The sequence below is a fragment of the Aulostomus chinensis genome, chromosome 22, assembly GCF_037954235.1.
Source record: "Aulostomus chinensis isolate RoL2024-O1b breed Wild chromosome 22, RoL_Achi_v1.0, whole genome shotgun sequence".
Taxonomy (NCBI): domain Eukaryota; kingdom Metazoa; phylum Chordata; class Actinopteri; order Syngnathiformes; family Aulostomidae; genus Aulostomus; species Aulostomus chinensis.
The window spans coordinates 17,399,837-17,419,744 of NC_141341.1; the positions used below are offsets into that span (position 1 = coordinate 17,399,837).

Here is a 19,908-nt window from a genome sequence, read left to right on the forward strand (position 1 = left end):
CGTGAATATCATCTGAGCACCACCTCAGTAGGAATTTTAGGGACTACAACCTTCCTTCCTCTGCATCAGTCTATGCTGATATTCCCAGGAATGCAGCTGGACTAAAACCATTTATCAGCTGACATGTTTCGAGACCGTCCCGCTAATCGTGTTGAAAAGTCCGCGGGGTCATTTATCTAAATCAGTGTCAGAGAGCGCAGGTCGCGTCCCGCCAGGCCGCCCTCCTGTCATGTGCGGCCGGGGAGGAGGCGTGGAAGTCCGCCTGTGTTTACTCTCTGCATTCCTGCCGCCGGACCGGACCGGACCCGGAGCTCTGACCGGACTCGTGCTGCTCGTGCTGACAGAGGCGCACGGTGGCATGAAACATGACGGTGAAGTTGGGAGAAGTTTTCTACTTTATTTAATCTCGAAAATAAAATGAATTTAAAATACTTCCAAAAATAAATAAATAAGGGAAGTCTAACAAACACAAGAAAATGTCATGTTACTGCGAGGTCACATCAAATAATAACTTCATGAATAACTTGAAGAGTTCTAAGATCTCCTAATATTACATATTTACAGTATGTTAAAAAAACAACCTTAAATCCCCGTCAAATTAACTTGATGTGTTAACAATAGTTATCAGAGCTGCGGGCCCTTTGTGGTAACTTGTTGGGAATGCTGTGGATCCTAGACTCTCTCCGGCCCTTCATCACCATCATCTACAGAGGTCTAAGAGAGCCGATAAGCACAACAGCAATAAGAAGCAGAAGCAGACAGGACAGCAGAAGAGTGAGGGACCTACAGTGAGCGCTCCGCCGGTGCTGCCACTCTCGGTGCGCCAGTCCGCTGATGCAGGCTTTCAGAGCCTTCTCCTGCAGCATGCAGGAGGACGGGCTGGACGTGTAGAAGTCCAGCATCTGCCCGGGACTCACGGCCAGCACGTCCATGCAGTCAAACATGATGACGGCGCGTTGTTCAGCTGCTCTTCTGCGTTATGGATGAAAAAATCACCGACATAAGTGCAGACAACTCCATCAAACTCCGCTGCCTCCCCCCTCCTCCTCCTCGTCCTCTTCCTCCTCTTCTTGGCACGGCAGATTTCGCTCCTCTTCTTCTCCTTCGTCCCACACCGGAATCATGAATTATTTCGGACCATCGCGGCTTCCTCTAAACGCTCATTTGCCATTTTTCGCGCCGTGTCCAGGCAGCGTAGACACGGGCGTCTTGACGGGAATCCTCCACAACCGTGATGGTGATACTAACTGTGATAGTACCGATGTGTTTTCCTTCCGCACGGCGCTGTATTCGGGTTACCGACAGACAAGGAAGCGGTGGTGAAGCCCGCCGAGCTGGAGGGTCTTTCTGCCCTAATATCAAAAATAACACGCACCGCGTTTAAAACCACGCGTTCTCCTCTGCGATGACGAATGGGTTCTCCTTCCCTCTGTGCAGCTCATTTCCAACTACTTTTGCCACAGAGAATGAAAGATTGAATTGCCTAATATATGCGAGTGAACTTTGTATGAACCCTTCCGAGGCTGCTGACCTTCAAATGACCCAGGCAGGCTGACATCACTGCAGCTCCGCAGCGCGGAACTAGGCAGAGCGGAGAAACGCAGGGGGAACATTATAAACCGTCATTTTTCCTTTTGGAAAGAAACAAAACAAACGACAGTCCGCCAAAATGAAAAACGAGCGGTTTGGGGGTTTATAGGAAGCTGAAGAAGTATTACTCCAGCTGTAGTAGAAGTGTCTGCGCTCGGAGGGGCGGCGCTTTTTACGCACGGTGATCTCCCCATAGAGAAATGCCCCATTCCAGCACACACACACACACACACACACACACACACACACACACACACACACACACACACACACACAGAGAGAGAGAGAGAGAGAGAGAGAGAGACTTGATCTGTACACTTTTACAATGGAAGCACTTGAATCCGAGTATCGAGGGGAAGAGGGTCTTTCTTGATCTCTGTCGCTTCTTGTGTTGAAACGCTGCCTGATGACATCGCCTGTGATTATCTAGTCAGTGTGATCTGTGGGCTATTCCTCAATAATTCATTGCTATACGTGTTAGGTCTCCATTAACGAGAGCTAAATAAATGAAAATAAACTGGATCAGATGTGGATCATCCAAACATGCTGACACCTGTTCCCCCAGTGACTTCAACTCTCTGGCTCATCAAACTTTAACCAGATGTTTAGAGGATTCTACTTTCATTAGACGAAATATACGAGGCACAAAAATAAAGCATTTTCAGAGGAGAGTGCACATGGCGTGAGATGCAGGATTTTACATGTGATAATAATAAAGACCATGTCAGAAATGCAGTAGAAGTAATTAATCAAATATAGAATTGTTTAACACAGGTGTATGTTGCATATAAATTAAAGATGAGTACTAAAAAAAAAATTCAGTATGTAAGTAACAATCCTACTGACAGTGATTGGAAATTGACTATTATGGAGGTACAGTAAAGGAATACGTGCAGCAGTAAACGGAGGACTTTAACTATGTACATCATTATCATTTAATCTGTTGATGAGAGACAATATTTATTCATGAATTTCACATTTAAGGGTTTTTTTTTTATTTAAGCATTTTAGGTTTGCGCAGTAAACTGGTCTTCATTTGGGAGGAAAATGTTTTCCTCCAACGTGCTGGAGTTACGAGCAGATTAGTCAGGAATATACAAGCATCCGCGCCAAGAACGCTAACAATAACTACATGAGAGCGTCTACTGATGAACGAAAACTTTGAATTTGAAACGATGTTGAACAGACTCCAGTTGATGTTGCCCAGTTGGGCCACTGCTGAGGAATGATCATAGTAATGGATAAGAATCCAACACTGTCGTCTTTTGAAAATAAATCAGTGCAAAACACTCCAACAGTCTCAAATAAAACATTAGCGGCCTGATATTATGTACGGTCCACAAACTAAGTAGACAAGCTACAAGGTTTCCCACTACACAGCACCGGAAGAAGCAGTTTGTGTGGTGTCGCTTTTCTATGACAACAATATTTCAACAAACTGTAACAAACACCTTTCTTTGATTTTTTTTTTTTAATCGTACTTTTTTTCACTTTTTTTTTTTCACTGTGTACAACAAGCGAATCACGTTTTGCACTCTTTTCCGTGAATGAGCTTAAATATGGTGGTAAGGTACGTCCCGTAAATCAGAGTGTATTTTGACTGGCTGTCTGTGTGTTTATGAGCCTGTTGAGAGCATTTATATCCCTGCAGCAACTTCTCCTGTCTAGAACTACTTCAAAGATATTAGAAAGTTATCAGACAATCACAACTGGGTTTGTAGCTCCTGATTTGTTCTTGGAGTGGAAGATACCACTGGCAAAGAAGAAAATGGCATCTGTGGAAGAAACAGACTCTAATGTTAGAAGAATAATCACAGCTGCAAGTGCAATGATTGCAGAAATGCACTCAATAACAGCAAGATTAGGCAGATGCCTGTCTGTTTCTCTGTTGGAACGACATTTTTTGCGGTTCTTTTGACAGGATTAGACATGTGATGGTGTCACATGTTTCTTTTGTGCTGATGGGCTGAGGGAGTTTGTCTGTCAAAACAAGTCCTCTGCCCTCTCACTGTGGTTTTAGAGAGGAGGGTGTTCCAGCTATAACTGCAGAGCTAAACTCGAGCCCACTAGGTTCACCTCTATCATTGTCGTTATAGTTGGAGTGTGACTCCATCTGAGTTGTGTATACTTAGGTTAGAGTTGTCCTTCTTGGTGTGGACGAGTGATCCGGTGATTAGAACTCTACGATCATCTACTTCAGAGTCCCTCCTTATTGTACCATTCAGCACTGATTGCAGCACTTTGTTGCATAACATAGTACTTTACATCTAACTTATCCTGGGATGTGGCTCCTTCATGCAAACACATTTTTTTGTAGTACACAAAATTTCTCATTGCACAGTATTGTTTTTTGTTTTTTTTATTGTTGTATGTTTTACAATTTGTGAAACTTGCTGTGCAGTGCTGAACCTGGCAAAGACAAATAACAAGCAAAGCAGACACTTACCAGTGTCTTGATCTGTCCTGGGCACAAGTGACAGGTCTCAGGTGTATTTACCTGTGTGTGGTTCGCTCCAAATTTAGCTTTTAAGAATGACTGTTGATCATGATGTGTCTGGCCACGATTGTTCTATACAGTAGATCATGTATTGTCTAAAGTGGAATAACCTCCCTGGATGAAGTCTAAGGAATTCAATAAGTCGTCTGGCCAACTCCGGCACATCTGTATGGATGCAAAAGCTGAAATGTTCATTGATGTACACTGAAATAAATAAATAAATAAACAGATAAATAAATAAACAGGCGTAAACCAGTCAACTACTTCCTCCACTGTCAGGCTGCAACTTTAACTTTGACTTGTCCCTCTGACTGCAGCCGTAGAACTGTATCAAATAGATGAGAGCAGCTGCAGACGTCCTTGGAAAGTGACGGAGATGAACACAGTCACCAACTCATCTCTCTAACAGTGGCACTCCAGAGACTGTTTACAAGTTGAGTTTTTCGAAACTAGAATGCTTTATAGTCCTAGAAATATATTCTCATAGCAAACTGGATGTGTGTTTTTGGGTGACAGTGGTTTGTTGTGTAGTTGTCGCATCTGAAACACACAATCATCCGTCCACTCTTATAGCAGCTGTTGTCAAAGCTAATATAAATAATTCTGCATTGTTCAACTCCTTGGCTGAAATGACTCCCTCTCCTCCCTTGATTCCATGTCTCACATGAATTCATGTATGTCACACGTTTCAGTTACTTTCCAACAATAACACTTCAGTTTATTATGGACTTTCTTTTGTAACACGTCCTCCAAACGTGTTTGTGCTGCTCCTCATATGACTGATGAGATGTTTCCTTTATGCGCCCCATGAATTAAACAACAAATCCATGGTGTACACTCATGTTTAAGGAATGCTGATGCTGTGATTCAGGTCTGGATTGGATTAGAATGTAATACACTCGTTAAGGTTTGGGAAAATCATGATTTTGGTTCAAATGAGGGGATGATTGTGGTCTCAAAACACTGTTTTGAGTTTGAGTTGCAAACAGGAAGCAGACAGCCATCTGTCATAACAGTGTTGACGTACTTGTAGTGGCTGTCCAGGGACAAATCATGAAATATTACACAAGACCAAAGAAATATCTCTGAAAGAAAAGCTGTACAATTATAAATCAAGGTATTCAGCAATATTTACAAGATGGAATGTGTCACAAAGTCCACATGCTGAAGCTCAACAAATGTAATTTACTCCATCCCTTAAAAGTTTGTAAAGTGTAAACTTGGACTCAGTTTATTGGAACATAATTGTAGTGAAAATCATTGCTTTCTCGGTGCATAATGGAGATGGTGCCATATTAAAGTCGTCGTCGTCTTCCGCTTATTCCTTACGAGTAAGGGTCGCAGGGGGGCTGGAGCCTATCCCAGCATCTACGGGCGAGAGGCGGGGTTCACCCTGGACAGGTCGCCAGTCCATCGCAGGGCCAACATAGAGAGACAAACAACCATTCACACTCACAGTCACACCTACGGACAATTTAGAGAATCCAATTCTAGTACCCAAATTGCATGTTTTTGGACTGTGGGAGGAAGCTGGAGTACCAGAGAGAACCCACACAGGAACAGGGAGAACATGGAGACTCCACACAGAAAGATCCCGTGCCCGAGCCGGGACTGGAACCTGGAACCTTCTTGCTGTGAGGCCACAGTGCTGACCACTGCACCACCGTGCAGCCTCCATATTAAAGTAATAAATAGTATTTTCATTGAACCATGCATGCACATCCCCTCATTCCCTGAAGTTTCAATATATCAAAATGGTCTTCCTCACTGAAATATTCTCACTGTTTGAAAGATTTTTTTTAGCTGTGATATGATTTCACTGTTGACAAATGTGTGTGTTGGGGTTGGCATGATTTGGAGGTCGCGTGGCCCTCTAGCAACCAAAGGGTCGCTGGTTTGATCCTCACTTCCCCAGGTGACCATGTTGAAGTATCATTGAGGAAGATACTGAGCCCGTAATTGTACCTGATTGCCCCGTGACGGACTGGCGACCCGTCCAGGGGGAACCCTGCCTCTCTCCTGAGGGCCGCTGGGATAGTCTCCAGCCCCCCCGCGACCCTTAACAGGATAAGCGGTAAAAATGAATGGATGGATGGATGGATGGATGGAAAATGGGTGGACGATGGAAATGTGTGTGTTCAGTGGTAATTACAGAAATGTTTATAATGAATATAATCTATTTTAATCAATAAAAAGGATTGTCACTGACTCTTCACGTCTTACTAATTCGAGTGTCTGTACATTTCACCACCAGACTTCGTTTTTGCCTCACTGCTTTCTTTAAATTTTGAAATTCATAAGAAGGATCCTGGTTTTCAGCAGTTGGATTTTAAGGGATGGACTGTATAGCTAAATTGTTTGTGGATTATATTCCAAAATAAAATCTTCAGCAGTCTTTGGGTGTGGAGGTGCAGTATCCACAAACCTGAGCATTTATTCATTCATCGCTATTTTACATCTTCTGAAATTGATGAAGTGCATGCAGCCAGTCCAGTAAAGAACGTTTACTCTTGAGTTTGATATATTTGCAAGAAAAAAGATCAAATTAGTGTTTCCGCTCTTTTATGTGCACATGACAGCAATCAAGATTACACGATCCACTTTGCTGCTGACCCTCACCCTCATCTTCATTCCTATAAGATTTCTAATTAAAAAGAAATCATTCTTCCATTTAAAGGCAAGTGTAAAGCTAAATAGGAGGGTTCACTTTTGACAGCTGTTGGGACTTAGTAAGCGTAGACAACCCTCACACTGTCCTTGTGACACCTGCTAAGGTGAGGCATGTTACACTTATTGTTGTTATTGAGGTGAGCTTAAGGAAGGCAATCAAGGGTCAGTAAGTTCACACGCCTGTGTGGCTGTGTAGGGCTTGATGGTTGAGATCTGGAAATGTGACCTCACCAGTTCCAAGAGCTGGTAGGTCTGCATACCAGAGCATTGGCTTTGAATCTAAAAAGTGGAATGCCTCCAAGTGTAAGTCCATGTAGTTTTTTTTGCACCCATTTAAATGTGAACTGCAAGCCACAAATTTGTGCCTTTGAGCAATTGCAAATGCTAATTTCTAGGAAAAAAGGAGGGCGCTACTGCATTATAATACCTATTGGCCATTATTGGCTTTCACTTTTATCAAATGTCCTCTGTGGAGCTAAAAACTGTTCAATGATGGAGCTACGTTGAGCAGACCATTAAGAAGGCATAAGTCAATAATACAAATTATGTTTATTGTGTGTGATCATCTAAAGAAGGTTTAAGGCACGTCTGCACAGAGAAATTAATTATTCCTCCTCCACAATGTTTGGAGCTCACTTGTGTGTGGAGCAAAATGAGTGCATTGGTGAAAAAAACTGCTAGGGGGGAGAATAGACAACCATATATAGAAAATGTGACAGACAAGTGCAAACCTGGTCAAGCTGGAATATCAAGTAGAGAGTTACTTGCCCTGCATAGATGAACACAGTTTTTACCAGCCATGTCACACTAGCACACTAGCTGTGTACCACCATGCACCTAGTAAGTCAAGTACATTTTATCGCTACAGCTCCAAATCACAGTAACATTTTATGACAATGCAAACAGAGCCAGTTTAGACCAAACACTTAAAATTAATTTAATTCGAAGACACTCAACATTTCTCCATGAGCAAGCACACCTATGACAGTGGCAACAAAAACCATACTTTTAAAAGGCAGAAACATGGCGCAGACCCAGAGCCAGACCCAAACCCAGGCTCTATGTGGGAGAGAGGAGCAGAACAACAGATACATAGAGGTAGAAAGTGAGGGAGATAGAGGAAGCTAAGGTGGACACATAACTGCATAATGCATGCCAGATAGAAAGAGCAACCCAAAGAGTAATGTTGTGTGCGTGCTCATTGTCTCAGCCTAGTAACCGATCTTTGTAAAATTTAAATGCATAGTCTTATCTTACTTGTAACATTAACCCTGCCGGGGACTACAATGTGAAATATTCTCATATATTCAATACAAACATCTGTTAATATGCACTGTTCCTCATGTTGGAAAAATATTCACAAGTAAAGTGTTGGAATGTGTTGACTAACGTACAATAAAGACAAGCAGGACTTCTGCGATGTTCTGCATCATTCATTCAGACTCTGGTTTTGCCTCCAAATGGTTTAGGTGACTGCTGCTGAATCTTTTTTGGATTTGTGGCCCCTCATATCCAATCAATCCCCCCAGTAGAATCCTGGTAATCCCTTCTCTCAGGTTACGTGTACTTGGATTGTGAGTAAAAAAGAATAATACTCCTAAGAAAAGTTTCAATTCACATGTTTGTTGTAGTTTTTACAGTCACGCAGAGTTTAACCGAGGTGCAGAAGGTAATTGTTGTTTGGCTGATACTTGAGCTAAAACAAAACCATATGAGAAAAGTATGGAAGACCTAGTGAAAACTAAAAAAAAGATCCAGAAATGAATAAAAACACCTTTTTACACAGGTTATACTGTTGCTGTGCCTGCAAATGCTCCACAATAATTCAGTTAATATGTCAGTACGACTGAGTCAGTTTCACAGTACTGCAATGACAAAAGTATCTAGTACCATGGAAGAGTGGTGCTTTTCAACTGTAGGTAGTCTGGGCAAAAAAGTGTAGTTTTTGTCTTCTGCAGGGGAGCAGAGCTGAGTCAAGTGGGAACTACAATTACCACAGGCCCCTGATTGGCTCATCCTTCAAGCGCTGCACCTGGTAGTACAGTAGCATGGTAAAGAAGATGCTACAAGGGGGTAACAGAGTTACAACAGTTTTTGAACTTGTGGATGTGCCAAGAGTTTTAAATCTGACGATGGAAGCATTTTGGTTTGCCTTTGCAAGAAATAAGAAAGGAGAAAAGTTGGCGACATGCATACATAGCCAGACGTACACGACGGGAATACAGGTGATATGAGGAGCCACTCAGATCCATGAAGATGCAAGGACCAAATCCAAACAGACTGAAAGCTTGTCAAGGCAAAACCTTCCTTAGCCATGACAGTGACCTCAACAGATCTCAGTATGAATAACATGAATGTGAATACACAATTGTCATTTTCAGATGGTGGACAATGAAGGTTTTAGAAGGTTGGTAAACACACTGGAGCCAAAGTATTAAATCTTTCTTTGACTTTGTGTTTGCACAGTCCAGCTGGTGCGATTATTTTATTTTAATAAAAGGGACTTTTAGGTCCCTAACACTGCAGGTGCTCATGATACAACAGGATAAGTACGCAGGTTGACTTGGAATGATCGCAAAACCTCGCAAATATATAGTTTTATCTTCAGAAAAAAAGGTGGTTAAATATATATATATATATATAGTCTCAATCTGCAGTCTCAGTCTGCAGTTGATTATAACCATTCATGTCTGCCTTTTATGTATATTAAATACGTCTTGCAGTTTTAACCTACAATCGAGGCAACACAATATTGGCAATTCATTACTACTGACTGAATCAGATTAAGCTGCTTGAGGAGAACTATCCTATTTTCAAGCGATAAAGACAAATAATGATGGTTAGTGAGTTAGATGTTAGTTAGTACATACAGTATACACCATTAGTGTGGTGCATCTAAAGCAGCCGCATTTGTCAGCGTGCTGAGGGCCAGGTGGACACCAACACTTGTGATAGTGTTTGATGGATTAAAGGAGGCACTTTTCGAGGGAGAGCTGACCTGAGCTCTGCTAAGCACACTGATCCCCATGGAGCTCATGAATATTGCAGGGAGCCTACAGCAGAGCTGAAACAGGAAACCCTGGACCCCCCCAACACACACCAGCTGAACCCCTGCAGTTCAGCCACTGTAACAGTAACCTCGGACACACACACGTACACACACATACACAAAACCCCGGTCAGCACAGGTAATGAATCCACCTGAAAATCCACCTGTAATTAGAAGGTGATAATGAACCCATCCATCAAGATAAGCCACGTTTTGGCAGAAGAGCTCTGTAGCTCATGGTCGCTGCTGCCAGAACTCACCAGGCTGTGACAATACACAGCATAGCTGATCATTTAATAAGGCCGGGTAAAGCCTGACAGCTTCAAGAGTGACACATGCAGTAGTTGCTATTTTCACTCCGCACAGAGCTTCATCACAACCACTGCTGATAACTTGAACATAATCTGCAGCTTCAGGTACACTTGTAATTATTGCTATTTGTTATCCATGACAACCCTTATTTACTAGCATATTTATGAGCTGAGCTGAATTTGGTGTGCACAATTCAACCGTGGGTCAAACTCCGTTCAAACAGCTATATTTAGTTACACTTGCACTTAGCCTATTGGTAATTTAATTGAAGCTGCATGGCAGAAGCAAAAATAATTTCCACTCGGGTTGCGTATCATGCCAAAGCCTGCTCAGGAATTATGCCTTTACATAGCTACATGATACTGAGCGTGAGACTAAAGATTAGGATTCATTAGCATAAAGTCATCATATTTAAACTGTTAAGGAGCAATGGTGGATTTAAAGACCTATATTTTATCTCAATACACATGACATGCAGGTTTAAATATGACTATATTCTATTGATCTGCACCTCAGTGTGGAACACATGCAGAGGCGTGAGTAGGCAGACGATCAGCAGCTTGTTCTGTTCAGCCTGTTTTTAAAACACTGATTCTTATTGTCACTGCAGTATACGCTGAATTGTCCGTCAGTGGCTTATTTGAATCTTGCGCTATTCCAACATAAGTGGACCTTGGAAAAAAAAGAAAAAAAAATGTTGCTTGTGTGCATTGAGCGCAAGCAGTATGTAAACTTCTAAAACTGTCAAGCGAGAGACAGAAAAGAGAGAAGGTATTTCACAAAGCGCTCTATTATTCTGGACAGGCTCCCTTCATTCAAAAGAGCTTCTCCTCCTCTGTTGGCAGAAAAGAAGCCTCATGCCAGAGTCAGCAGAGACTGAGGAGAAAACACAGGAACACTTTATTTTGAAAATCACATTCCATGCAACCCAAAACATTGAAAAAAATATTTCGCATCCCTTCACTATCTTTGGTTTTACATTAAATGTACAGTATTTCCTGCACCAAACTGCATCTCCTCACTGTAATACTCCCAGATGCACATGCAGGGAATATATTTATTTTAACGGCTGGACGTGCAAAAAAGTGGGAAAAGCAGGAGGTTGTTTGAATTTTGAATATAAGGGTCCAAAAAACTGGTACAATGTTGTTCACCACAGAATAACAGGCTGTAGTTCCAGCGGACGCGAAGGGGCTTGGCTAAAGGGATCAGTAGTTTTTGCAGCCTGAGATCCTTGAATCCTGCACCACGAGCACCCACAGAATGTACATGAAGGTTGTGAGCACATTCAAATACCTCGCCGATGAAGTCATGAGATTACAGGCATTGGTTTGTCTACCTGTGGGATGAATTTGATGGCATTTGGTAGGATGATAGAACTCTATTTGATTTCAAAATTGATTCAAACCAAAATGAAGTCATTGGTGCTTGCGTTTGGAGGCCCTCTGCTGTAGTTTATACTGAGCAAAATCTCAACTATGCACAATAAGATCAACATGGCTTAAGAGTTTGAGTCAACAGTCTGACGCAAACCTTCTGAGAAATTTTTGATTACATTCTGCCGTATGTAGCCTACACACTACGTCACTTTATTTATTGCATTCTAAAACAACTGTTTACCGACTCAAAGGATTCCAAGTGCATCTGGCTTTTATATCAAATAGAACCAGTTTATTGCTGATCTGTTATCGGTGAATAAACTTGGATGGGTCCTGCTCATGAGTATGTTCAGTAATTTCAGCCTAAACTCTAGAGCCGCGAGTGGACCAGGAGGATTTATCAACAACGTCAAAAACTTCCTCCCAAGTCATTGCAGCTTTGGTAAAATTTTATGCCAGGATCAGATCACACATTATTATGGCCTTTCATGATGGTCAGGTCATATGTACCATGTCAGATTAGGCAATCGTCGCGCCATAAATTTGTGCCATTTCTTAAAGGGAGACTGGCTGAACTGAAGCCATGAGGGAGGAAGGAAGTTCAAGATAGCTTCAGTCATGGCAATAGAAGTGTTGCCAGTGATTGTACTGAGGCTTGGTGCAGAACAAAAAAGAAATAAAAAATTGCATTCCTGTTGGCATAAAATAACGTTATGCTCCTGTAGTGCTGCAATTTAACAGACATTCACAGGGTTGCTGGATTTTCTCTACTTTTTCTTACTTACGTTTATCCTTCTGGACTCTGTTATCGTTACTGAGTCACGGCTGTTGTTGCCACCGCTCAAACCTCCACTCTGTTTAGTTGTTCCACGGCCAGAAGCAACAGATGCATTGCTCCCTCTCTCTTTGCCATGATGTTTACATCTGTGCACCAGAGAGGCACGCATCATCCGGTTGGTCAACATTAAGCAACACGGCAGGCAGGAGAAGAAAACACAGCCCAATGGAATGGTTTACAAGACGTTTTGTTGAGGTTATCGCTGCCATCCCAGTCACCTCATCGGTGTGTTAATGATGACCGACGTTCTTAATCAGACACTATGGTGGGAACGTGTCCGTAATGACCAAATCACCCCCCAACCTGGCTGAATTTGCGTAGTCTGAGCCCAGCATTAGGCTATAAGAGACAGGCAAAGTGATGTTAAGTGATGGTTGAACCAGGTTCAATGATTTAGGTCTGGTCTGTCACGCTGAAAGTGACCCGCAGCTCATTAAGAATTCTCACCGTACTCCACAATTATGAAAATGTAAAGTAAAACCTGTGACAGAAGGCCCAAAAGAACAAACACTACCAATCACTGTTCTTCGTTCTGTAAATGTTAACACCATGAAGGTTTTGTATTTATAAAACTATTTTTGAGACATTTCAGTTTAACTTAGTTTTAAAGACTTTTAAAACTCAAATCCTTAGCCTTGAAAGAACCAGATTTACAAGGACGAAAACTGTATTCTCGGGAGTTTTACAGCACTGTAAGATCCCAATCTTGATATCCGCTGAGGTACACTGACTCTATTCATGTTGAAGGAGACCATTTTGACATGGTTTTGTGTTGACATCATTCATCATCGTCATGTTCTCACTTCAGTAAGCACTTGGTGAACTCTTTCCACATATTGTTTGTCTGTGTTTAGTTTCGTCACTTTGTGATACCCACTTCCAGTCCTGCAGTTCACCCACTCCACATGACCCGCCGGCCCTGACAGGAGCTCTCTGTGCTCCCTTCCTTCTCGCTCAGCAGAGAGCATGGAGACAATAATATATTTCAACAATCATAAAAACAGACGTGGTGGTCTCTTTTCGAAAATGTCTCCAAGGCAACTACATCATTGTGCACCGGAACAAAATGTTGCTGAGGCGAGCACTTTAAAGGTGTTTAACATGAACAAAGTGCGTACATAAAATATGTGTCATTACACATACACTGTCATTAAGAGGCTTCTGCAATTTCATTATGTATGGTCATGTCATTTTTGTCAAATCCATCCCTCCATCCATTCATTTTCTATACCGCTTATCCATTAAGGGTCGTGGGGAGGGGGGTTGCCTATCCCAGCTGACATTGGGCAAGAGGCAGGGTTCACCCTGAGCAGGTTGCAAGTCCGTTGTAGGGCTTTTTCTGAAATCATGGTTCTGTGATATGGTTAGCTGGTCTTTACCATAGCGGTCAAAAAAAATCCTCCCAACACTCTTCAGATTGTCATTATAAAGTTATAAATATTCACAAACAGTCATAGCCTTTTTGTTGGAGAGATCCAATCTAGATTATTGAATTGTCTTGAATTATGAGGGAGCAGCTCATTGGTCTTATACCTTAATTTTCAGCAGAGCTGTAAATCTCAATATTCAAATGCTCAAAGTTTCCTTGGAGAAATGATTAAGATGAACACTTGATGAGTTTGGATTTAGGATGAGGACCGATGTTTGAGGGTGAACATGGTCTGCCCCAGGAACAGTGTTGACTGAGTTCCAAACTATTTATGATCAAAGTCACAGAGATGAACTTACTTTCAAGCAGTTCAAAACTTTGAAATCAGCCTCATGTCTGTATATGAATATTAGCAGACTGAAGGGTTAATCAGAAAAAATGACCACAACCTCCCAACCCTCGAGTGTGGGATGGGGCTCGTAATGTCTTTAAACGACGCCCTGGCACCTGGTTCTGTGAGGACCAGTTAATTTTGTAGTTTACAATTTTAATGTTATATTACGACAATTAATGATTGACATCAACCTTGAACAAGCACCACCTTACAAATGGGTAGTGATCAAGTGTTTCAAAAGCTTTGTTTTGTTTATTTTCTATAGTAGAGAAGTTGTTTTTAATGTGTGAAAATTATATGGTTGCGTCAGTTGAAAACAAGTCTTGAAGAGTATGTTTTTGGGGAAAAATTATGAAATGAGACAGGTTTGTAATTTCATAATGTTTATCGATCTCTGGGTGGCGCAGTGGTTTGCACTGTCGCCTCACAGCAAGAAGGTTCCAGGTTCGAGCCTCAGCTTGAGCACAGGAGCTTTCTGTGTGAGTCTCCATGTTCTCCCTGTTCCTGTGTGGGTTCTCTCTGGTACTCCAGCTTCCTCCCACAGTCCAAAGACATCAAGAGGGGACGAGGCTGATTGATACTCTAAATTGACCGTAGGTGTGACTGTGAGTGTGAATGGTTGTCTGTCTCTGTGTGTTGACCCTGCGATGGACTGGTGACCTGTCCAGGGTGAACCCCACCTCACGCCCGAGGGCTGCTGGGATAGGCTCCATTCCCCTGCAACCCTTAACAGGATAAGCAGTAGAAATTAGATGGATGGATGGATGGATGGATGGATGGATGGATGGTATCGATCTCCAGATTTGAATATGGGTCTGACTTAACTGATTTTATTTGGAAGGACACAGTTTTCAGTGACTGGTAACAAATATATGTAAGAGGCTTCAAGGAAATGTAATAATATCAGTCTTCTTACACTTGAACCTGTTTCAATTCAAAGAATGCCTTTTTATCATTTTCTCTTTAAAAACATAGATTCTGGGACATGCAAAACACTGATTTCCACCTCCTTTATGGACCCAGTGTTTTGCTTACAAGTCCAGGACTGACACACACACACACACACACACACACACACACACACACACACACACACACACACACACAAAGAAAGTCATTAAATTTGCATCCAATTAAGGTCACATCACTAATAGTTACGCTATTTCTGGTCAGGACATAATTAGGGTATCCCCTTTTATATTCAATAATGCAATTTGATTTTTTTTTTCTATGTATGTTGTTTTTATTATCCTCTCATAACTTTCTGTGATTCTTCCTTTTGCTGCCTTTTATAAGTGAGTTTGTTTTTGGTATAAAATGTCTGAGTTTATCTTCTTTGGTCTCTTCTTCAGAAAGTCTTAATCCAATGAATGAATGGTTTCATTTAATCATGGCTCTTCTGTTCAGTTTTTTTTTTTTTACTAGCCCGTTGTTTTTTGTCAGAACAAAAATGTGTCATATGCTTCGTCTACATCATCAGCATCATCATTGCAGACTTTGTTCCAGTCTTCTTTCTTTCAGATCATTTCAAAAAGAGTTAACTGACTCCTCTGTTTAGTGCCTTATCATTTTATAGTTTATAACTTTTCTGCTCATCCCTGTGAAACGCAGGATAATTGCAAACAGCAGCTGCAAACGAAGACTGAACTGTGCTGATTTGAAGTTATAAGTACAAGCCTCCTGTGGTCATGACAAGTCAAGTGAACGTTATTGTCTGCTCTGTACAAGACAATAGCTAATAAACATTCAGTGTGCGGGCTGATTGTGATTGGTTAAAGTCCTGTACTGCTGGCCAGAGGTACGGCAGGGAGACCCATTACCAACTAGAAGGCAATAAAGTGAGCTCATTTACTCCTAACAGCCTAAGTACCTTGAGCAATGGGTCCCCTGTTGGAAATTTGGGTCGATGGAGAAGCAGTAATTACACTTCTGTCTAAGTGTCTTAATGTGACTGCCTCCATTGTTTACTTTTCTGTCTCCTGCAAAATGCAGTCTGACAGCCATTTTCATTTCCAGTGCGTGTCTGTGTGTGTGTGTGCAATTGTGTGTGTGTTTATGTAGTGCCACACGCATGTGTATGAGTGTGTGGGTGAGTGTATTAGTTTCCACATTGCACCAAAGATGATGACATATAACCTTATCTTTCGTCTAATACAGTTAGGCCTTCCACTAAATTAGTTTGATGCTCTGTTTTTAGCTTTTCAAGAACTTAATTTTGTCTCAGCCTGTAGTACCAACTGTCATCCTCTGGTTTAACAAAAATTCAGTTTGTAAAGTAAAGTTTTGGTGAACTGAAGCAAGTACCCTTAAACCACCAGTCAAAGGAAAATGGTAAATACGGCGACAATGCTGAACTTTCACAGAGTATACAAATTAGAGAGACTCAGTCGACTAATGTACCGTAAATTCTGGACTATAAGCCGCGACTTTTTTTCGACGCTTCATGCCCCGCGGCTTATACTCTGGTGCGTCTTATACGAGGATTTTACCTTCACCCTGGGGTGTGGCGGGCAGCGGCAGCGGGCAGTAATTCCCTATTGTTCCTGATGGCAGCTCCAAGTACCGTACTTAGGGAAATTCCTGGCCAAATGTTATGGTAATTTCTCTAAGTACTGTACTTGGAGCGTCCAGTCCATGCCGCGGTGCAGTGTAAAAAGAGCATCACACGATATTTTCAGTCATTTGTACTCACCCTCAAGATGGAGAGCAGAAGAAGGAATGCTTATGATGCAGCTTTCAAGGTAAAGGCAATCAATCTGGCGGTTAAAGATGGAAATAGAGCTGCAGCACGTAAGTTTGGCATAAACGAATCGATGGTGAGACGCTGGAGGCGGCAACATGACGAACTGACCCAATGCAAAAAGACGACAAAAGCTTTCAGAGGTCATAATAGCAGATGGCCCGGACTTGAAAACGCTCTGGAAGACTGGGTCAAAACGCGAGAACGGGTGGCCGAGGTGTTTCTGCCGTGCACCGCGGCTTATTTACCGGTGCGGCTTATACGTGTACAAAGTTGATTTTTTTCCCTAAAATAAGCATCTGCGGCTTACATAACGGTGCGCTCTATCGTCCGGAATTTACGGTATGACAGTATTAAATCCATCCATCCATCCATTGTCTTCAGCTTATTCCTGTTAAGGGTGTGGGGGGGGGGGGGGTACCATCGCAGGGCCAACATAGAGAGACAAACAACCATTCACACTCACAGTCACACCTACAGTCAATTTAGAGTATCAATCAGCCTCGTCCCCAATTGCATATCTTTGGATGGTGGGAGGAAGCTGGAGTACCAGAGAGAACCCATGCAGGCACGGGAAGAACATGCAAACTCCACACAGAAAGATCCTGTGCCCTGGAACCTTCTTGATGTGAGGCGACAGCGCTAACCACTGCACCACCGTGCAGCCCCGACAGTATTAAATTTTTTTTAAAATTATTTTTCAAGAAATTAGCCTTCTGAGTACCTTTACATGATTATATCACTACACAAGTGGTGCACAGTGAACATAGAAAGGGTTTATTTTCAGTCTAGCAAAAATTAGAAACACAATATGGGTTAAACAAATCAGTAACTGGATTTTTGTCTGATCTGAAATCTGTACCTGGCTAAAAAAAATCCTGTATCAGTCAGTCCATCCACACCACCCCATCCATCCAGCCAGCCAGACATCACTTCCTCTGCATTGCTGTTGTTGTATGACTAAAATTTAATTGAGTTTGTAAAACAGACTGGAGTAAAGTAGACATCATCATAACCACAACACTGTCACTGCCCTCCATGTTGCTCTTTACTATACTGGTGGTTTACATTGTTTTCCAGCACCTAAGTGATGTTAAACGTGAGGCACCAGAAAACAGCAACCGTTCTACTCAGATCTACCAGATTTTTGTGGTTTACCTTCTTTTTGCTGGAGGTATGTTTGGTGGAAAAGGGTACCACAAGGCCTTTTTCTCCAAGCCACCTATTGATGCTCTTCCTGAGTGACACAGATTTTCTCAGGACATATGGGATAAATTTCCTTCCTTAAACAATTCAGATTAAGAACATCTCATTCAGCTCCACTGGAAACCAAGGAGCAGTGCTTCTCCCACATGATTCTTCAAGATTTCTGAGCTTCCTCACACTGGGCGGAAGAGAAGGATGCTGCTGCCACAGTGATGAAGAACCAGATGAGAAGCACAAAGATGCTGCACATTCAGAATTGTTGTGTCTGAACTGGATGTTGACTTGGACTGTAAAGGAGGAAAGAATTATGGCTTGGTCTGGGGGCTAAGTTGCAAAACAGGACTGCCCCTTGTACCCCCAATGTATAGGCCTTGACTACATTGTTGATTTTAATTGCTAAGATGAGTTAACAATTGTTAGGAACCAACAGATACAGTTCAAAGCTCCATGAAAGAAGAGCCAGTGAGTGGACCTCAGCCACAGTCACAGTCAGAGCCAAAGAATGAACTTTCTTTCAGCTTCAACATGCCAATGGGGTTCTTCTTGTGAGGACAGGATTATGTATGGGTTTGATATCTTTTCTCTCTATTTCATATTGGAGCCTGATTGAAAATAAACACAACACAAAAAGGTAATGATGATGCAAATAGCAGGACTCATCTTAAAACCCATCCAGGGAGGCTGTAACACTGCTGGACAAATGCAAGGAGAAACTGCCTCAATCATACTGGTTATTTGACAGCAGAATCAACTTTCTCCTCGGCCATTTCTGCTAAAGCATCACCTCAGCCTTCACCTCCTTAACCTGCCCGCAGTCTTCTTAGTCCTGGCTGTGATGAACTGCTTTAGAGGCAGAAGCCTGGTGTTTGAAGTGAGGGGAGCTGCTCGTCAGTCAGGCGGCTTCTCTGTGGCTCGGTGAGGGATTACTGGGCATTCAGGCAGCTTCACATGGTGAGCCACAGCCCGTCTGATCAGAGAGGCACTTGTCTATCTCCCCACCTCACCCCTGGGGCCTGTGATTTCACATGGATTAGCACACAAAGTTGCCTAATCTCTCCCTCCACTCTATTTCTATTGATGGCCATCTCAAACACAAGAGCATATACACTTGTACTTGCATTCTTGCAGATACGTGCACACACAGAAACAGTAAAATTACTGTCAGAACTTCGAGAAAATAAAATCTAATTGAAAAGTTATACCTTTATAACTTCACTAACTTGAATTAAGGCAACATATATTGTGTATGTAATTTCAGATTCTATGACATCTCTGGTGATTACTCAGCATGGACAGCACGGAAAGACTTAACACCCAACATGCTGTGTGCTCCACCTCAATCTTACCAAGGGTATCAATTAGACTTAGACTGGAAAATCATCTCCAGAAAAAGGATTTTCTTCAGTTGTTCAAGAAACCAGTGGGGCCCAGTGCGGCCGCATCTCTACACAAAGAATCTAAAGTTATTGGACATAACTTTGGTCCTCTGAGAGTGTCACTCTGGGCAGACGGAATGGGATCAATGCTTGCCTGGGTAGGTTCCATACCATAAATACACTCTCTTCAAGAGATGAAATCATGTTTCATACCAGGTCATTGTATCATGTAGCAGTGAACAGAGTAACACAGCAGAGAGAAGCTGCTCACCATGTTCCAAGAAGTGTGATCATTCTAATAAAATAATCAGAGAAAAACAGGGATCAGGAAAAATTGTATAAGAGCTTATTAGAAAGAATAAGTTGTATGATGTTAACTAGTAAAACTGGCAGATATTTTACTGATTAATGGCATCAGTTAAATAGGTAGCAGTTTGCAGTATGGAAAAGTAAAACGGACTATGAGTTATTCACTTAATGTTGGTGTG

At 42.1% G+C, this 19,908-nt stretch overlaps 1 protein-coding gene across 3 annotated transcripts in view; it reads right to left on the bottom strand.

Moving 5' to 3' along the window:
* Positions 1–19,908, bottom strand: part of LOC147241007 (retinoic acid receptor beta-like) — a 228,939-nt gene that overhangs the window by 77,552 nt on the left and 131,479 nt on the right. Inside the window, exon 1 of one of the 3 annotated variants that reach the window (XM_086192552.1) lies at positions 788–1,491. The exons of the other annotated variants lie outside the window; for them this stretch is intronic. Coding sequence (XP_086048678.1) covers positions 788–944 — 157 coding nt within the window. The 5' untranslated portion in view covers positions 945–1,491. Of the gene's footprint in view, positions 1–787; positions 1,492–19,908 lie in introns of those variants that run through there. 3 annotated transcript variants of the gene reach the window in all.